Source organism: Pristis pectinata, chromosome 3 (genome assembly GCF_009764475.1).
Source record: "Pristis pectinata isolate sPriPec2 chromosome 3, sPriPec2.1.pri, whole genome shotgun sequence".
In the NCBI taxonomy this organism is placed as follows: domain Eukaryota; kingdom Metazoa; phylum Chordata; class Chondrichthyes; order Rhinopristiformes; family Pristidae; genus Pristis; species Pristis pectinata.
In genome coordinates, this window is record NC_067407.1 from 22,010,273 (window position 1) to 22,028,847 (window position 18,575).

An 18,575-nucleotide genomic window follows, 5' to 3' on the forward strand; every position below is an offset into this window, starting at 1 on the left:
CAATTCTTTCAATTTATCAAAATCCCCATCTACATTTTTAGCCATGTACCATCGTTCAAAACATATTCTCTTTCCATTGGCAAATTCCATATAAGTCTGATCTGCAGATTTCCTCAAGTCTCTAAATTTTTGTCTATAAGCTTCAGGTACCAATTCATAGGCCTTCAATATAGCTTGTTTTACCTTGGTATAATCAGCTGCATCCTCAGCAGACAAAGCAGAATAAGCTTTTTGAGCTTTACCTTTAATCACACTCTGTACCATAAGAGCCCATCCTTTCTTTGGCCAGTTTGAACTCACAGCAACCTTTTCAAAATGTTGGAAATACTGATCAACCTGATCTTCCTCAAAAGGAGGGACTAATCGAACCTCCCTGCTGGCTGAAAAACCATCATCAGAATCAGATTCCAAACTCTTTCGCTTCATTTGTAAATCATGCTGCCTCTGTTTCTCCTTCTCCTCACTATCCAGCTCCATCCTCTTCAATTCCATCTGCTTCATTGCTAGATCAGCCTCTATCTTCATCTGAGTTATCTCTCGTTCAGCCTCTAATTTCTTTTGTTCGGCCTCTATCTTTAACTGGGTCTGCTCTCGTTCAGCCTCTAATCTCCTTTGCTCTCGTTCAGCTTCTAATTTCTTTTGCTCTCGTTCGGCCTCTATCTTTAACTGGGTTTGCTCTCGTTTGGCCTCTATCTTTAACTGGGTTTGCTCTCGTTCAGCCTCTATCTTTGCCAGCTGCACCTGTGCCTCAGAAATTGCTATTTCACTGCCAGGAAACTGTTTTAACACTTCCTTCTCAAACACCTTCTCAAACACCTTTTCCACATAATGGCCAGCTATCAGTCTCTGAATATCTGCCTTTCTCATAGACTGCTTTACTTCTGTAAGGTTTAACCTTGTAGCAATCTTTATCAGATCATCCTTTTTCGCCACCTCCAATCCCTTTTGGGTTGGTGACTCCAAAAATGCCTTAATATCCATTGTTGCTGGTTTCCACACACACAAGCCAATTAAAAAGAATTTATCAGACCTCCCTCAAAAATCTTTGGATTTAATCCCGAACGAATCTCGTCAATCTGGGGAACAATCCCAGACGACACTCGTTAATCTTTGGATTGGATCCTGGATGAGCCCCCAATTTTGTCATGAACCAGCAACAAAAGAAACACACTGAGCATGATTCAGTGTTAAAAACTATTTTATTAATCACTACTTATGATAATACGTAAAATAAAAGTAAAAATGTTAGTATGTTAGAATTCAAAAATGTTAAACCTTGAACGTTAACCCCAAAACTAAACTCTTCGTGTGTATGTGTGACAAAGTCCCAAACTCCAAGTTCCGGAATGGTTCTTAAAGTTCAGTTCCGCAAGCCATAAGGTGAAACATGAGCAAGGGCTTCTTCAACAACCACCGTTGTCTGAAGATAAGACATAGACGTAGAGAAACATAGAGAGAGTAAATACGAAATCCAGATGTTCCACGATGGAACTCAAACGACACTTCAGTGTTTACTCGGTAGTGACTTCCTCACCCCGAAAAGCATCCGAATCGTGGTTGTCCACACACACAAATACCTGTTTCCTTCTACAGGTCAGCAACAAAGTGAACTCCACCGGATTACTTCCAACTTCCATACATGGATTTCAGTGGCAGACAGTTATTGTTTCTCATCCATCGATAGAGAAAACTAGCAGGCTGGCGTCTCTCTCCCTTCTCTCTCTCTCCTTCTTCTAACTTCTTCAACAACATCATTACGTCCTTTATCTTCTATTGACGTAAGCACGCCCCACACACACATACACACACACTCTCTATCTTAAAGGGACTTTCACTGAGTCCGTAACAGATAATATTAAAATATGTAGATTTATGTTTCCAGTTAGTTCACTGAATCATCTTTAAAGGCAATTTTTGGTAAACTTTGAAGATTATCACTTTTTTACAAAATCCTTTCAGGGTTAAATGGAATATGAGAATAGAGGCTATGCAAGTCAGACATATAGTGTCAGATTTGGCCCAGGTGGTAGTACCACTGCCTCTTAAATCAGAAAGTTGTAGGTTTGAGTACCACTCCAGAGAACTAGACACGCAAATCTAAACTGTAATAAGTTCAGTACTAGGTGACTGCTACACAGTTAGAGCGGCAGTCTTTTCAAGTGAGATGCCACTGCACCCTCAAGTCCCATGGCAGAATTTCAAAGAATAGTCAGGGAACCAACCCCAGTGTACTGGTTGATACTGATCCCTCAGTGAAACATTAGTTCCACTGGTTATAAAATGTTTTAATAAACCTATTTATGTAAACTTTCTGTGCAGAAATTATCAGTCACATTTCCTATATTACAATGGAAAAAAGACATGAAAGGTGCAATATAACTTCATGTTTTCTCTGTATTAAATTTATGGGATGTGAGGTTTAATAGCAAAGCCAACATTTAGAATGAAGCTTCAGAAGAATATTGACCAATTAAAGAGCAAGAAGGTGGCAGATATAATATAATGTTGGGAAAGTATGTAAAAGTCAAGATTTTAAGATGTGAGAGACTAACAGTAAATGTTGGAATTCCAAAGCATTTGAGGATTTGAGATTTTTGTACACAAATCTCTGAAAACTTGCATGCAAGCAATTTAGAAGACAAATTGTATGTTAGCCTTTATTGCAAAGGTTTGCAGTATATAGGTGAGGATATTTCACTGGAATTCTATAAGGCTTTGAAGAGGCTATGCCTGTAGTATTGTGCTCCAAGGAAGGATTTACTTTCCTTGGAAGGCTGCAACAATGATTCTCAATACTTAATTCCATGTTGAGAAGGCTGCTGTTTGAGAAGTCCTGTACAATGCACTGCTCACAGGACTTTAGAAGAATGAGGGTGGTTTTGCTGAAATGTATAAAATTCTTAAGCAGTAGATGCTAACAAGCCTGTTTCTCCTGGCTGGAGAATCTAGATCATAAGAGCCAAAGTTAGAGGATAAGTGGTTAGGCAGTTACAGCTGGAAGGGAAATTTCCTAACTTGGCGAGCTGCAAATTTTCCTCTGAAATGCTCAGCTGTTGAGTTCATTCAAGATTCTGAACTTTTGGGTACTAATGGAATGAAGGGAAAATGCTGATGGGGTTGTTTCAGCCATGATTTTATTAAATGGCAAATGGATATTGACCGCTAAGGTAATTGTTAGAAAATATAGTGAGCTAGCCATGATCTTGAGTAGCAGGGCAGACTTAAGGGAACATATTTCTGCTTCTGTTTCTTATGTTCCATACTGTTGTAATTTTATTGGCTTATTATGAGCACCAATCTAGAAAAAAATGAATTTTCTTTTTCTCTGCATTTTCTGGGGAATCCACAGTTGAAAACATTGGTCTGGATTTTACAGTTATAATGTTGATAAAACTATGCATGTCCATTGATGTTAAGCTGCAAAGCTTTCAACATTTCTGGAAAATAAAACGCACAGTCAGATACACAAATCCAGAAATTGCTGTCAGTGATCCCTTTTCCTCTACAGATTGCCCTGTTTTTGCAAACTTTCCTGGTGTCGTCAACAGTATGGGTGAACTGAAGAGAACGGGTATTTCCAAACAGTTCTCACTGTTTAAAAATGAAATCCTTTAAATGTTGCACTTTATTACAGGAATTGAGTGAGTTTTTGATGGCACATTAAAGTATATTTACTACTAACCTATTATAATGTCAAAATTTCCTAAAATTTATTTCAAAATTTGGTGCTTTTTAATTTTTTATTATTCTTCAAAATGTTTTTGTTATTTAAGCTTCTAACTTAATTTCATGTGTTTTTAATTTACACTCTGCAAAATGTTTAAAATATTTTTTTGCTCTCTGTGTGGGTCTTCAGTGTGAATGATTGTTAAGCCTACCTGATGACATCATAGCCACTAGAGACCAGGGATCCCCAGAGCTGATGTTAAGAAAGATGAAACCCTTGCCACAGGGATAGCAGGATCGTTGTGTGCAGCTACCTTCGGGGCTAATGCCGCTGCTTCACTTGTGTCGACAAAATCCAGGCTTTTGTTCCAGCAGCTCTGTTTCAATATTTTGACTTTGGTAATTGGAACCCTCTGGTGGCAATTACTGGAAATTTACAACCTAAGTTCTAAAAAAGATGTTTCTTTTTGGGTTCTGCATATAAATTTTAAGAATCCTTTTTAATTATAACAATTTGTGTCAGTTGGTTCAATGCTCAGCATTTCAGAAACCCAAGACCCATTTAAACTTGTCATTCTAGGACAGACAAGACATATTTCAGTCCATTGATTATACACAGTACAAATCTAATTTGCAACAAATGTTTTTTATATTACCATTCTCTCACAGTAGTACCCATTTCAAGAGGTACTAATGTGCAATACAGATTTCATTTATAAAAATAAATTTTTCAGAATAATATTGTTGCATTCCTGGATTTGAATTCCTTTTGTAGACTGAAAACTGCAAACAGTCTTGGAGAAATACTTAAGTCCAATTAATTAAAATACCATTTGCTTGACTGAATATCCATTGTGTGAAGGGAGGCCTTTGTGAACTGCTTCAAGACATAAATGTTTAAATGATGCATCGTTCTTCAGATCGTCAGAACCTCAATGGATTTTGGAATTTTTATTGCACAGTACTTTTTGTTTCACAGTCAAAACAACTTGGTGAAAGAACATCTGGGAAGAGAACTGGTTTCACTAAAGATAAGGTAGGAAGTGTTTGGACCCTTGAAATTCTGTTCCTTGCAGCATTACAGATCATTGCCAATTGTAAATGTGGCTACAAATAACAGTTCAAATATTGCCATCATGTTGCTTGAACTGTGAGATTAAATTGCAACATTTCAGTGTTCTTGTGGTACTCCGGCTCTATGCAATTTGGATGATGAAGGTTATAATTTGTTCTGTAAGTAACCTGCAACTGTCTTGATATCATTGGTAAAGTATGCATGATTTTCTTTGTTGTCTAGGTTAAGGTGTTCACATTGAAGCCGTAGGGGAGGTCCTTAATGAATACTTTGCTTCAGTATTCACCTATGAGAGTGACCTTGATGTTTGTGAGGACAGCGTAAAACAGGCTGTTAAGTTAGAACATGTTGATATTAAGAAGAAGGATGTGCTGGAACTTTTGAAAAACATCAGCATAGTTAAGTCCCTGGGGCTGGACAGTATATATCCCAGGATACTACAGAATCGAGGGAAGAGACTTCTGAGCCCTTGGTGGTGATCTTTGCATCCTCACTGGCCACAGGAGTAATGCCAGGTGATTGGAGGCTGGCAAATATTATTTCTTTGTTCAAGAAAGGGAGTAGGGATAACCCTGGGAATTATAGACCAGTGAGTCTTACTTCAGTGATGGGCAAATTATTGGAAAAGATTCTTAGGAACAGGATTTATGAGCATTTGGAGGAGCATAGTCTGATTAGGGACAGCCAACATGGCTTTGTGAGTTTCAGGTCATGCTTCACGAGCCTGATTGAATTCTTTGAGGATGTGACGAAGCACATTGATGAAGGTAGAGCAGTGGATATGGTGTACATGGATTTTAGTAAGGCATTTGATAAGGTTCCTCATGGAAGGCTCAATCAGAAAGTCAGGAGGCATGGGATCCAGGGAAACTTGGCTGTGTGGATTCAGAATTAGCTCGCCCATAGAAGACAGAGGGTGGCTGTAGATGGAGCGTATTCTGCCTGGAGGATGTTGACCAGTAGTGTTTTGGGATCCCTGCTCTTTGTGATTTTTATAAATGACTTGGATGAGGAAGTGGAAGGGTGGGTTAGTAAGTTTGCAGATGACACGAAGGTTGGTGGTGTTTTGGATAGTGTAGAAGGTTGTCGAGGGTTACAACGGGACACTGATGGGATGCAGACCTGGGCTGAGAAGTGGCAGATGGAGTTCAACCCGGGAAAGTGTGAAGTGATTCACTTTGGAAGGTCGAATTTGAAGGTAGAATACAGGGTTAATGGCAGGATTCTTAGCAGTGTGGTGGAACAGGGGGATATTGGGGTCCAAGTCCATAAATCCTTCAAATTTGCCACACAAGTTGACAGGGTTGTTAAGAAGGTTTATGGTGTATTGTCCCTCATTAGTTGGGGTATTGAGTTCAAGAGCCATGAGGTAATGTTGCAGCTCTGTAAAGCCGTGGTTAGACCATACTTAGAATATTGTGCTCCGTTCTGGTCGCCTCACTATAGGAAGGATGTGGAGGCTTTAGAAAGGGTGCAGAGGAGATTTACCAGGATGCTGCCTGGATTGGAGAGCACGTCTCTTGAGGATAGGTTGAGCGAGCTAGGGCTTTTCTCTTTGGAGCAAAGGAGGATGAGAGGTGACTTGATAGAGGTGTACAAGATGATTAGAGGCATAGATCGAGTGGACAGCCAGAGACTTTCTCCCAGGGCGGAAGTGGCTAACATGAGAGGGCATAATTTTAAGCTGATTGGAGGAAAGTACAGGGGGGATATCAGAGGCCAGTTTTTTTTACACAGAGAATAGTGGGTGTGTGGAATGCGCTGCCAGGGGCGCTGGTAGAGGCAGATACATTAGGGACATTTAAGAGACTCTTAGACAGGCACATGGATGACAGAAAAATGGAGCGGTATGTGGGAGGGAATGGATAGATTGATCCTAGAGTAGGTTAAAAGGCCGGCACAACATCATGGGCCGAAGGGCCTGTACTGTGCTGTCATGTTCTAAATCTGAACTGGATGACTATTGTATTGATAATAGTATTGTAATTGTTATTTCAAGCATCTTAAGTATTTATATATGCTTGCTAACAAAGTGGCAATTTCAAATTTCCTTACTCCATGATGAGTAGACATGCTCTGCTTTCCAGAGTAACACTGAAAAATTCTCTAAGCTCTTTATAGATCGGTAGATTTTTTTGCATAGGTCACCTTGTCCTGTCAACCCTTGAAAATAGCAATAAAAAAGTACGACCAGGTTGCATTGTTGTTAAATTAGAAAATCATCTTTTGCGTCTAGATTGTTGATGATCTCATTTGCCAAATTATTTGTTCCATAAGCTGCCAGTCTGAAGTTTGAAGTAATTGCTCTTGATTACTATGTGCAAATATTATTCAACATTTCCATCTTTTCCTTTGCGCTTCAGACGCTCCAGTCAATACTCAATCTGGATATGGTGAAAGATAAAACTCCAGATGAAATAGCACAAGTGAGTATTTCAGCCATTAAATCAGCAACTAAAATAAAAGCTGCAATCAGTTTCTTGTCTGCCAATCACCAATGAGCGTCATTTCTTATTTTGCTGGCATGCTAACCACTTTTAGTCAACTCCTATTACAGAATCTAACAAATACAACAGAAAATGCATTCTAAAATGGTAAAAAAGTGTCAATAAGTGCAACATGATATTCTTTGAGTTGTATATCATAAAAGTTGTGGTGCAGTTAATGATTGGATGGTGCAACTTGCCTATTGAAATAGATGAAGATTTAGCTTAAGCAGGAGTTTTTTTGGGGTTCCTCAGAGCATCTGCTTAATTACTATTGATAGTAGGTTATGTTCTTGTGTGACAGGAATTTTATCTGTTAGGATATCTTGAGGTCCAGAAAGATTCTATCTCTGCCATTCCTCTTTTGGGGGCAGAGGAATTGATAGTCAAGAAAATAACCAGGTCATTCTAACTTGCCTTTTGCTGTTGTTCTAGTAGATAATGTATTTGTTAACTAGTCATACACCCTTGCATAATCTGAGGAAAAATACAAATGGTGGAGAACTTTGAGAATCAAGTTTAGTGATCATAATGTTTGCATAAACTAACATAACCCTGAAATATTTTCTTTCACCCCCCCACTCTTCTCCTCTTTTCACCTAATGGAACCAATTCTTGATGACAACATTATTAGACACTGGTAACTTTCGGTTTTCATGCCTCGTGGCTTTTCCTCGTACGTGAACCTAGATAGCAAGCGTCGAGTGAGAGAGGCAGAGCAGATCCATTTCTTGGCATACTTCCAAATGCATTATTTCCATTGAGGATTAATACCAGTTGTAATGGGTCTTTGTAGCTCAAGGTTAAAACAGCCAATTAAAGCACAGGTTCTTAGTTGAGGTGACAGCAGAACTTTCTTTACCTGTAAAGCTTAGTATTTCAATGCCACTGCAAGGGAAAATATTAATAATCTGCAATATCTTGACTTGTGAGAGGAGTAGATCTCCTTTTAAGATCAAGTATCTAGTTACTGTCACTTTCTTTCACTTTAGAAAGTGAATTAATTAATCAGTAAGAGTATGCACATTGGGCCAACATCTTACATACGTGTGAATGTGTGTTGTGTGAAGGAAGAGTTGGAAAGTTGTGTATATGGGTTTGACTACTGCAAAAAGATTTTGTGCTCATTTCAAATGTTATTTAAGCCTTGGTAATGTCCTTGATTTGCTCCAGCTGTATTTATATATTTTCAGATCTGGAATCTGTATTTTGCTTCAAAGAATACAATCTCAGCAGTCATTCCTGTGAGTATGGCTTTGATTTAAGAATTAAATGATAAATTATTAATTTTAGCTTTTAAAATTATCATTTTTTATATAGATTTTTTTCCTTAAAAGGGTACAACATTTGAACTGATGCACAGCAGGTCGCAGAAATGCCCCACTGTAAGTAAATATTACAGTTCAATGACAGCATAATGGGATCTATGAATTTTGGAACGAAATATGACTTTAGGTAGTTGAATTATGGAAGAATTATATAACTCATATGTTCAGTATATTTTTAATGGAAGTCTTGTGTATGCTTCATCTTTTTCCAAACTGTTGTGTTCTGTTAATAAAATTATATCAAAAATTGAAGGACTCCATGCCAAACAAGTATATTTAAAGAAATGGAGTTGGCAAGAGAGAAGTTAAAACTGTACATGTGCAGCTGAGAAAGAACAAAAAAAGGAAAATTCAAAACCAAACTCTGTTTTAATATTGATACAAGCAAGTCAAGGAGATTGTTATTGGCTGAAATGGAATAAGACAGGGAAAGGGAGGGCTGTAATTTAGAGGGGAGATTATGACCACGTATCAAACATGTTTTGTATCTCCACCAGATATGCAGTAGTTGTTTTAGCAGAGCCTTGCCAAATATGGGAATATATTTAAGCCTAAGAATTACTTGATGCAAAGGAAAGGAAGATTGTGCCTTTCGATATTGGGCAATGGAGCAGTTAGGGAGCCATATTAATATTTAGAAGCAATCCAGTAATCAGGATGCACTTTTCCTTTGGTGCTGTTATCTTGCATTTCTTCTGTGATGCAGCCAGGTTTGAAAGTTTGCTGAGTCAGAGTCCAGAGATATGGTCTTGAATCGCAACCTTTTGGCATTTTAAAGAAAAACATGACAAAAAAAAATCCTCCCAACTAACTTCTAGAAGGAGTCTTGAATGGCAAGAGTTGCCCTATCTGGGCTGGTGTGACTTGTAAATTCAAGCTAATTTATGTGTATTGACTGTGTTCCATGCCACATAGATATCTCTGCAGAGGATTTCTCATATAGTTGCTATTTATAATCAAACTGTTTTTGTTCCAGTTCCTATATGCTTTGCCAAGACAAACAGGGTATGAGTTCTTTGTGGGTCAGTGGTCTGCAACTGAGCTTCATTTTTCATCATTAATAAATCTTCAGGTATGTGACCGAATGTTTAAGAGGAGCTTCAGGGTACTAAACTGATACTAGGGAGAGCACTTTAGCAGCTTAGTGGCATACTGATGGTGTGTTAACAATTTCTGTTAATGATGAAGCTTACTTCCATCCAACCTGTTCTATTACAATTGCTCAAAAGAACTTCCCATTTTAGAACATATAAAAAAAACAGGAGCAGGGTACTGCTGAAGTGTTTTTGTTCTTCCTCATCCTTGGTTTTCCCTCTATCGTTGTAGGCAGACCTCTTGACCACAACTCTTCTATTTCCCGCGTCTGCTCTGACCCCTTTTCCTCCCTCCTGGACAGTAGGAACACATGGTCCTCGCCTTCCACTTAACCAGCCTCAAAATTCAATGGATCCGTTTTCACAATATTCGCCAGCTCCAAAAAGATTCCACCACCAAACACCTATTCCCCTCCATCATTTTGAAGAGATCAATCCCTTTGCACCTCCCTGGTCCGCTCTTCCAATCCCACATACTACTCTCCTTTATGTTGCACTTTCCCATGCAATTGCAGGAGCTGCAATACCTGTCCTTTCACCTCTTCCACCATCCAGAGACCCAAATGGTCTTTCCAGTTAAGGCAGTGATTCACTAGCACTTTATCCAGTCTAGTGTCCTGCATTTGCTATTCGCCTTGTGGCCTCCTCTGCAATGGAGAAATAAACACAGATTGAGTGAATGCTTTGCAGAGCATCTGTGGTCAGTCCATAGAAGTGACCTTGAGCTTCCAGTTGCCTGCTATTTTAATTCCCCATCCTGTTCCTACCTTGACCTCTCGTCCTGTGGCCTCCAGCACTGTTACAATGAGATCCAATGTAAGCTCAAGGAACAACACCCCATTTTGTTTTATCTGGGTACCTTGCAGCCTGCAGGACTCCATTGAATTCTCCAACTTCAGATAACATCCTCTTTCTTTCTGTTTGTAAAATGAGTGGCTATTTGTGATTGCCATTCCTCTCCCTACCCCACCACATGTTCTATTTTTTTTCTCTCATTTGTATATTCTGGCCTACTCAACACATCCCAGTAAGCCAGACTATACAACGTCACCCAGACTTCACAACTTTAGCAACACATTGCACACACAAAGCTTAAGTTTCCATTCAATAGCTACATCATCTCACCCTGAACCAGCAGCTACAGTATTTGTCATCACTGTTGAGAGAAAAATATCCCATTGGAACACATCTCCACTTATGACATAGGGTTCAGTGAGCAATAGAGCTTTGCATTACGGAAAATCGCGATGGTTTTCTAGGAAAGCAACCTCTGCTTTACGTGGGGGTCGCCTGTGTATGCCCATACCCTGCTTAGTGCTATCCTGCAAAAATGTGATGAATTCTAGCTGATGCATTGGTCCTGGAGTCCTTAAGCTCACAGGTGTACATGTCCCTGTACTCATAAAGAGACATCCACTCGCTGTCTGCTGGTATATCATAGAAAGCATCCTATCTGGATGCATCACAGACCATAGAAAGCATCCTATCTGGATGCATCATGGCTTGGTATGGCAATTGCTCTGCCCAGGACAGCAAGAAACTGCAGAGAGTTGTGGACACAGCCCAGCACATCACGGAAATCAGCCTCCCCTCCTTGGACTCTGTCTTTACCTCTCGCTGCCTTGGTGAAGCAGTCAGCATAATCAAAGACCCCACCCACCTGGGTCATTCTCTCTTCTCTCCTCTCCCATCAGGCAGAGGACACAGGAGCCTGAGGGCATGTACCACCAGGCTCAAGGACAACTTCTATTCCACTGTGATAAGACTATTGAACAGTTCCCTTATACGATGAGATGGACTCTGACCTCACAATCTATCTTGTTGTGACCTTGCACCTTATTGTCGACCTGCACTGCACTTCCTCCGTAGCTGTGACACTTTGTACTGTTATTGTTTTTACCTGTACTACCTCAATGCGCTCTGTACTAACTCAGTGTAAGTGCACTGTGTAATGAATTGACCTGTACGAACGGTATGCAAGACAAGTTTTTCACTGTACCTCGGTACAAGTGACAACAATAAACCAATACCAATATCAGGAATCTGTCACAATACCCTGTGCTTCATTGGTGCTCCCACAATAATGAAACAGTGATCTCATCGCTTCATGTCTTAGTGTGGAGTGATCTATTTATGCAGTTTGCAGAGGTGCCTGTGACCACTAGTGTTGGGTGAGCTGTGGTGGACTATGTTGAGATGTGGAGCTCGAGGCTGCAGCCTTGGCTGACGCCTTGAAAGGAACATTGCTGGGGATTGGCAGCAGCTAGCAGTGTGCAATGATTGCCCCTAAGGGCTGGTGTTGGGGGATCTGGGGCATCGTGTGGCTTCCCACTGCTGAAATGTGGACTTGGAGCTGCACCCGGGCCATGACATAGACTACAGGCTTGATGGGAACTGTTCCGATGGTCTGCTATCTCCCCCTCTTCATTTGTCTGCACAGCTCTTCGCAGCCCAGAGGTTTCTCTATGACAATAAGCACAATGGTGGTCACAGTCCCCAGCAGCTTCCATCACATCCAGGAGATGATGAGAAACTGCAGGGTCCAACAGTCTGTCAACATGTGGAGCAACTGCTGCCAGTCCCAGGAATGGTCTGCACTTGCCATGCTCACCAGGACGCAGCCCTGAGCCCCCATCTTAGCACTGAGCCGCCATTCTACTCTTTCCGTCATGATCAACACCAGTCCTCCCAGGCAGCCATTGCACATTGCCTCGGTAGTTCACTCCACACTCAGCCACAAAGTGATGAGGTCTCTTTAATTGTTTCACTGTTGCAGGATCAACAATGGAGTGTGGAATCCTCAACCAGGTTTCTGGCACAGCAGCACCATCAGTAATACACCTCTCTCACTTACAATGACCCCTTCTGGTGCTGATTCCATTAGTGCAGTAACTGCTGGGAATGTATTCTGAGTTCTCGGTGAGGCACCAGCATCTTGTTTTTTTTCATTCATCTATGTTCTTTCTATGTACAGATTATGTATCTTACTGTTCAAGAACCATTGGTATAACAAGCTTCTTAGTTCTCTTTCCCGTGATTTCACTTCTGCTTTGCAGTCTTTGGGAGAGAATTCACCAAGCCAGCTCATAATATATCATTACCCTGACCTCCATAAGGAAAAGGGCATTGTGCTTCTTACTGCAGAAATTGACACAACTTTTCTGGTAAGACATTTTATTTTTCGATATAATAAATATCTTGAATAAATCTTTTTTAAAAGTAGTGGTTAAGGCAATTAAGTCTTTTATGGATATCTGGTTGCAAGTGAAATTGAAAATGATAGGGTTAAGAATAGATAGGGATAAAACTGTATAGAACTAATCCATTGGAGTTTTTTCATTTGAGTATTAGAGGAATGACCACCACTGCCTTTTTGCTATATAATGTAGTGCCTACCAAATGGGTATATGTGTATAAAAAAATGAGATATCAAACAGAATTCATTAGCACAGAGTTTAATAGACAAGGCCAGATACAGCATGGAAACGGACCCTATGCCCCTCCAAGACTGCTCTGACCACCAGCCACCTATTTACACTAATCCTTCATGAATTCAGTTTTTTAATATTCTCCCCACATTCTCATCAAACACTTCCACCCACCCACACGCTAGGAGGAATTTACAGTAGTCAGTTAACCTTTGGGATGTGGGAGGAAGCCTGAGCACCTGGAGGAAACCCATGTGGTGACGGGAAGAATGTGCAAACTCCACACAACACATGAGGTCTGGAATGAAACTGTGAGGCAGTGGCTCTACTAGCTGCACCACTGTGCCAACATGAATGTAAGATTATCAGAAAAGGGGACAGAGATGTGTTGAGAAAACATCTTTCAAACTGAAGAATTATAAGGGTGTGGCACTCAAAGCCTGAATGGGCGGTGGTGGCAGAAACTCTCATTGCATTGAAATGTACCTGGATAAACCCTTGAATTGCTGTAACCAGCAGGGCTATAAAGATAGCTGGGAAGTCAGATTAATCTAACTTTCTCTTTACTGGCCAGCAGGGGGGATGATGGGATGAATAATCTTTCTCTTGACTGTAAATTTCTATTTGTGACATTGTGTGTGATATATTGGAGGAATAAAAGACCTTTACTATAATGTTAATAAACAGTTTTTTATTAAAAATATGTATTCCTACTTCCACCATACTAGGTAAATCTGCATGTTGACAAGTGTTCTTGTAGTAATCTCCCACAGATGGCACTGCTAGATACTTTTCAGACCTACACAGTATCAACTCTATTTTTCTTTTACCCAAATAAAAAGCTAATAGAGACAGTCTCTCCAAAATGGGAAACAGTTGAGAGTAGCCTCTGAGACAATATACTTATCTTGCAGTTTATCATATCTTGGTGGTTCCAAATACCAGTTATTCATCTGAGATTGAGTTTACAGTATACAAAGTGTGTGGAGCAGACGGTATCCGAACTGTGCTGTAATACAGTAAATCAGTGCTTCAGCGAGGAATCGGATATTGAAGGAAGTAAAAGGAAATGTAAAAATAAAAGTAAAAATAAAACATAATGTTTTATTGACATCTAAATGATGTCTTCAGAAGTTGCAAAGCATGTTAATTCTGTTTAGTAATAGCAATAGACTGTTCATTTAAAGTTAGAAATCAATGTGTTAACAAGAATACACTTTTTGCAAATCTAAATAATTGGCATTTGTAAATGGGAGAAAAGTGTGGTTGAAGAGAACAGAAATGTTAATAAGTCTTGAGCTTTACATTTTAAAAAATTATTTTTCAAGTTGTGGGCATTCTTGGCAAAGCAGCATTTATTGCCCATTCCTAATTGCCCTTGAGAAGGTGGTGGTGAGCCGCCACCTTGACATTCTGGATGTTACTCCCTCACTGTTGGGTAGAGATTTTAGATCTAGTATCATGTATAAATATTCTAAGATTATAGGAGGTAATTTTTTTCCATTGAAAACCAGGGTCATAAATCTGAATAAAGCAAATTATGAGGCACGGTGGTTTGTTCTTGTTGATTGAAAATCTGCATTAAAAGATATGGCAATAAAGACTAATTAAGCAATGGTTAACATTATATTTTAAAAAAACCTAGTTTGCAAGTTACATATATCTCTTTTAAGACAAAGAAAAGGAAAAGTGATCCAGCATTGGCTATCAAGGGAAGTTAAAGATGGTATTAAATCAAAGATCAAAGCTTAAGGAACTCGGAAATAGACGACTAAGATGATGATAAGAAAGGGAAAATAGAATATAAAAATGGTTTAATGAGAAACATGAAAACAGACTGCAAGAGTTGAAATTTAAATGAAGATGTAATTGAAATTTAAAAAAGAAATCAGCAAAAGTTAATGAGGCAGCCGAAACTACACTGGGAAATAAGGGAATGGCAGAGAAATTAGTCAAATCTTTAGCATATCTTCACAACAGAGGATTCAGAAAATTTCCTGGAAATAGCAGAGAACTAGAGGTCTAGAGTGAATGAGCAGTTCTAAGAAATTATCATTAGTGAAAAATATAGTGTTCATGCCCATGAACTCCCCTTGATTCTCTTGTCACTTAGCAGTACCAAAGGTTAATTTACTGTGGACAGTTAACCTACCAGCATGTCTTTGGGATTTGGGAGGAAACCAGAGCACCCGGGGGAAAACTCATGCAGTCACAGTGAGGAGGTGTAAATTCCACCCAGCCAGAACCCACGGTCAGAATTGAAACCAGTCCCTGGAGCTGCGAGGCACCACCATATTGACTTGTAACTTGTAGATGGTGAAAAAGCTATGGAGTTGTCAGGAGGTAAGTCGTGTGCACAAGAACCCCAGCCTCTGACTTGCCCTTGCAGTTAGCCCAGTTGAGTTTCTGGTCAATGGTGGTCCTGTCAATGTTAATGTTAAGAGAATCTCAGTAATGACTCTTTGTTGTTTACCACTGATTATTCCACGCCTGAATGTTGTCTAGGTCTTGTTGCACGCAGTCATGGACTGTTTCATTTTATGACATTCCCACTTCTGATGTTACGACTGAAGAAAAGTCATTAAAACAGCAGAAAATGGATGGACCTAGGATTCTGTCCTGATGAACTCACACAATTATAATCTGGGCCTGTGTAATATTTAGAGAATGGGTACTAGAAACCCAGATTATGATGTATAAATAATACAATTTATTCAACTTTGTGGTTCTGACTTGCAGAGTGTACAAGATGCACAGTGTCTGGCCAATGAAGCACAGCTATTCTACGCCACAGACTGCCAAAGGACCTTTAATCTGGTAGAGACATTCAACCATAAACCCAGTGATTTCAAACACATGTCAGTCATTGCTGAGATTGAGCAGCATGGAATTGGAGGCCAGTTGATGAAAGAGGGGAGCAAGTAGACGTGTATATCTCTCATAAAAAAGACTTGAAATTTATTATCGATAAATCCAAGTGATCTTTTTCATGGAGCTTAAACCACTGACCTTAAAAAAATACTCATTGTATTTTTTATTGATGGTGATGCGCAGGAGCTCTGTCAAACAAATCTTGGTATTCAGTTGCTTAAGGAGGTATTGAGCATTTATTTGATCTGCAGGGAGAGGTTTTAATGAGTATCTTAAATCAAGAAAGAGAGGTGGAGAGGTTTGGGGAGGAATTCCCAGAGCTTAGAATTTTGGAAGATAAACATATGACTTCTGATGGTGGTTTGATTAATATCAGTAATGCTGAAGAGGCTGGTACTGCAGCATCACTGGGACAACCCATTTCCACACTCTAACATTGCTGACACCACTGCTGTCTCATCCACATCTTTGTTATCCTCGAGTCTTAACCATTTTAATTCACACTTGACCAGTCATACTTGTTCCACCCCCTATAAACTTCAAAACTCTGGTCCAAATTTGCACAAGAACCTGTTTACCTATCTCCCTAGTGCTCACTGACTTAAAGTAGATTCTGGTTAAGCAGTTCCTTGAATTTTAACATTTTCTTCCACTCCCCTGGTCTTGCTCTTCCCTTTTCTGCACTCTGAGGTGAGGACTAGTGAGATTATTAAACAGGTTCTAGTGCAAGTTTGGACCAGAGTTTTGAAGTGCCTTGAGTTTATAGAGGGTGGAACAAGTATGGCTGGTCAAGTGTGTATTAAAATGGTTAAGACTCAAGGATAAGAAAGATGCAGATGAGACACCAGTGGTGTCTGCAATGTTACAGAGGTAGAAATGAGTCATTTTGGTGATGCTGCAATCTGTGGTTCAAAACTTCTGTTAGACTGAGTTTGCAAACAGTCTCATTCAGTCACTTATGGTTACCTGGGAGCTAGAATTGGTGGTTACAGAATTGGCTTTGGAGTCTGTATTCAGTGGTTTCATTTTTCCCTGGTGAAAATCGAAAAGGCTACAGATGCTGGAAATCCAAAAAATGCTGCAATCATTCAACTGGTTGGGCAGTGTAGCTTTAACCTGCAGTTTCCAGCATTTTCTGTTTTTATTATAGTTTTCCTAGTTTTAAAGCTCGATGCAGATTAGATAAATGTTAAATGACGCAGGTTAATTTCTAAATGGAGATGAGCTGAAATAAAAATGATCTCCTGTAATGACATATAATGAAGACATTTTGTTAAATACAAATGTGTGCAATCTTCCATATTAGTTTTGATGTTTGACAACAGCTTTAAAATATGCACAATTCATTGTGGATTATATGTGCAGAGTATGAAGGTTAATAAAATGTGACAGTATCTGACCTCTAGTTTGATTCTGACTTTTGCTTTGAAATGCACAAGCGTGGAAGTCAGAAACGAGCTGATCTGTATCAGTATCTGATCCTCAGCTCAACCCACATTGCTCTGCACAGAGACTGAAGCCAACCTGCATTCTGTAGCTAACCTCAATGAAATCGTGATCGGGCTCAATATCTAGAAGCTCGGGCTCAATATCTAGAAGCGCAAACTCAACTACACTTTGACCTAGTGCTTTTGCCAAATTGCACTTTTTTTGGGTATGGTTCATTCAGTTTCAATGTGACATGAAACCGTTATAGAATTTTAGGCACCAATGTGTTTTTCATAAATCAAGTCTACTTTATCTTTTGTGTTAGACTAAAACTGGCCAGAAATGAATGGTAATGCTTGGGTATTTATACAAATTGTGTTTGACTGTGTGCCTGTGAGGAGGTTTCAGAAATTAATCTGAACCTTGTGGGTATAAAGAAACCAACATAAATATTTTGAAAGGTTCTGAATGATTTTGTTCTTAAATTATGGAGGAACTAACAACCATACCCCAACCATCCAACTCGAACACAATTTTATATAGTTTTTCAGTGTCATTTTCAATAAATTAAATGTTGGCATGAAAGAATGCCAACAGACAGCTGTGTGAAAATCTGTAATACCCTAAATCAACATAACTGAAGACCTTATGAATTAATTTTCTGGGTTCAACTTCATGGAAAGTTTTGTTCTGTACTTGATTGTGTTACCATGGCACATCACCTTCCAGCTTTCACACCATTGACTGTCGACATCCTTCCATGCCAATGTGGCAGTCTCCTTTACAAGTGACAAATGAATCAAGCAACTTTGAATGTAGTGGTGCAATCTGTTCATTATGTAACCAACCACTGTCACTATGTATGCGCAAGAGGTAACAATGCTATCCGTCGAGCAAATCATGAAACTAGTGAATGTACTGCCAAATTCAATATCCAGTTATAACATTTTGTTGATTACTTTTCAAATGCCATTCATATAAATAAAATAATTTATACATTAGAATAAAACAATTTTAATGGCAATGATTCAGGAAGCTTATTTCTCTGATAAAATTATTTTCAGTGGTACTAATCAAACTGTTTCATGTCATGTTTAGTATTTTAAAACAAAATTTGAATTTCAAAATATTGAGATTTTGCATTTTGTCACAGATTTTCTGATATAAGTAATGGAGTTTGATTCACATGATGCCTCCAA

The 18,575-nt window shown here is 39.3% G+C and overlaps 1 protein-coding gene across 3 annotated transcripts in view; it reads left to right on the forward strand.

The window, feature by feature from the left end:
- atpaf1 (ATP synthase mitochondrial F1 complex assembly factor 1) overlaps positions 1-17,348 on the forward strand; it is a 31,826-nt gene extending 14,478 nt beyond the window's left edge. Inside the window, exons 4-10 of one of the 3 annotated variants that reach the window (XM_052011098.1) lie at positions 4,646-4,702; positions 7,105-7,167; positions 8,421-8,471; positions 8,565-8,612; positions 9,532-9,627; positions 12,706-12,813; positions 15,817-16,716. In XM_052011098.1, the coding sequence (XP_051867058.1) occupies positions 4,646-4,702; positions 7,105-7,167; positions 8,421-8,471; positions 8,565-8,612; positions 9,532-9,627; positions 12,706-12,813; positions 15,817-16,002 (609 nt within the window). In that variant the 3' untranslated portion in view covers positions 16,003-16,716. Of the gene's footprint in view, positions 1-4,645; positions 4,703-7,104; positions 7,168-8,420; positions 8,472-8,564; positions 8,613-9,531; positions 9,628-12,705; positions 12,814-15,816 lie in introns of all 3 variants that reach the window. The other 2 variants (XM_052011095.1, XM_052011096.1) reach the window with 2 other exon arrangements.
- Positions 17,349-18,575: the final 1,227 nt, after the last annotated feature.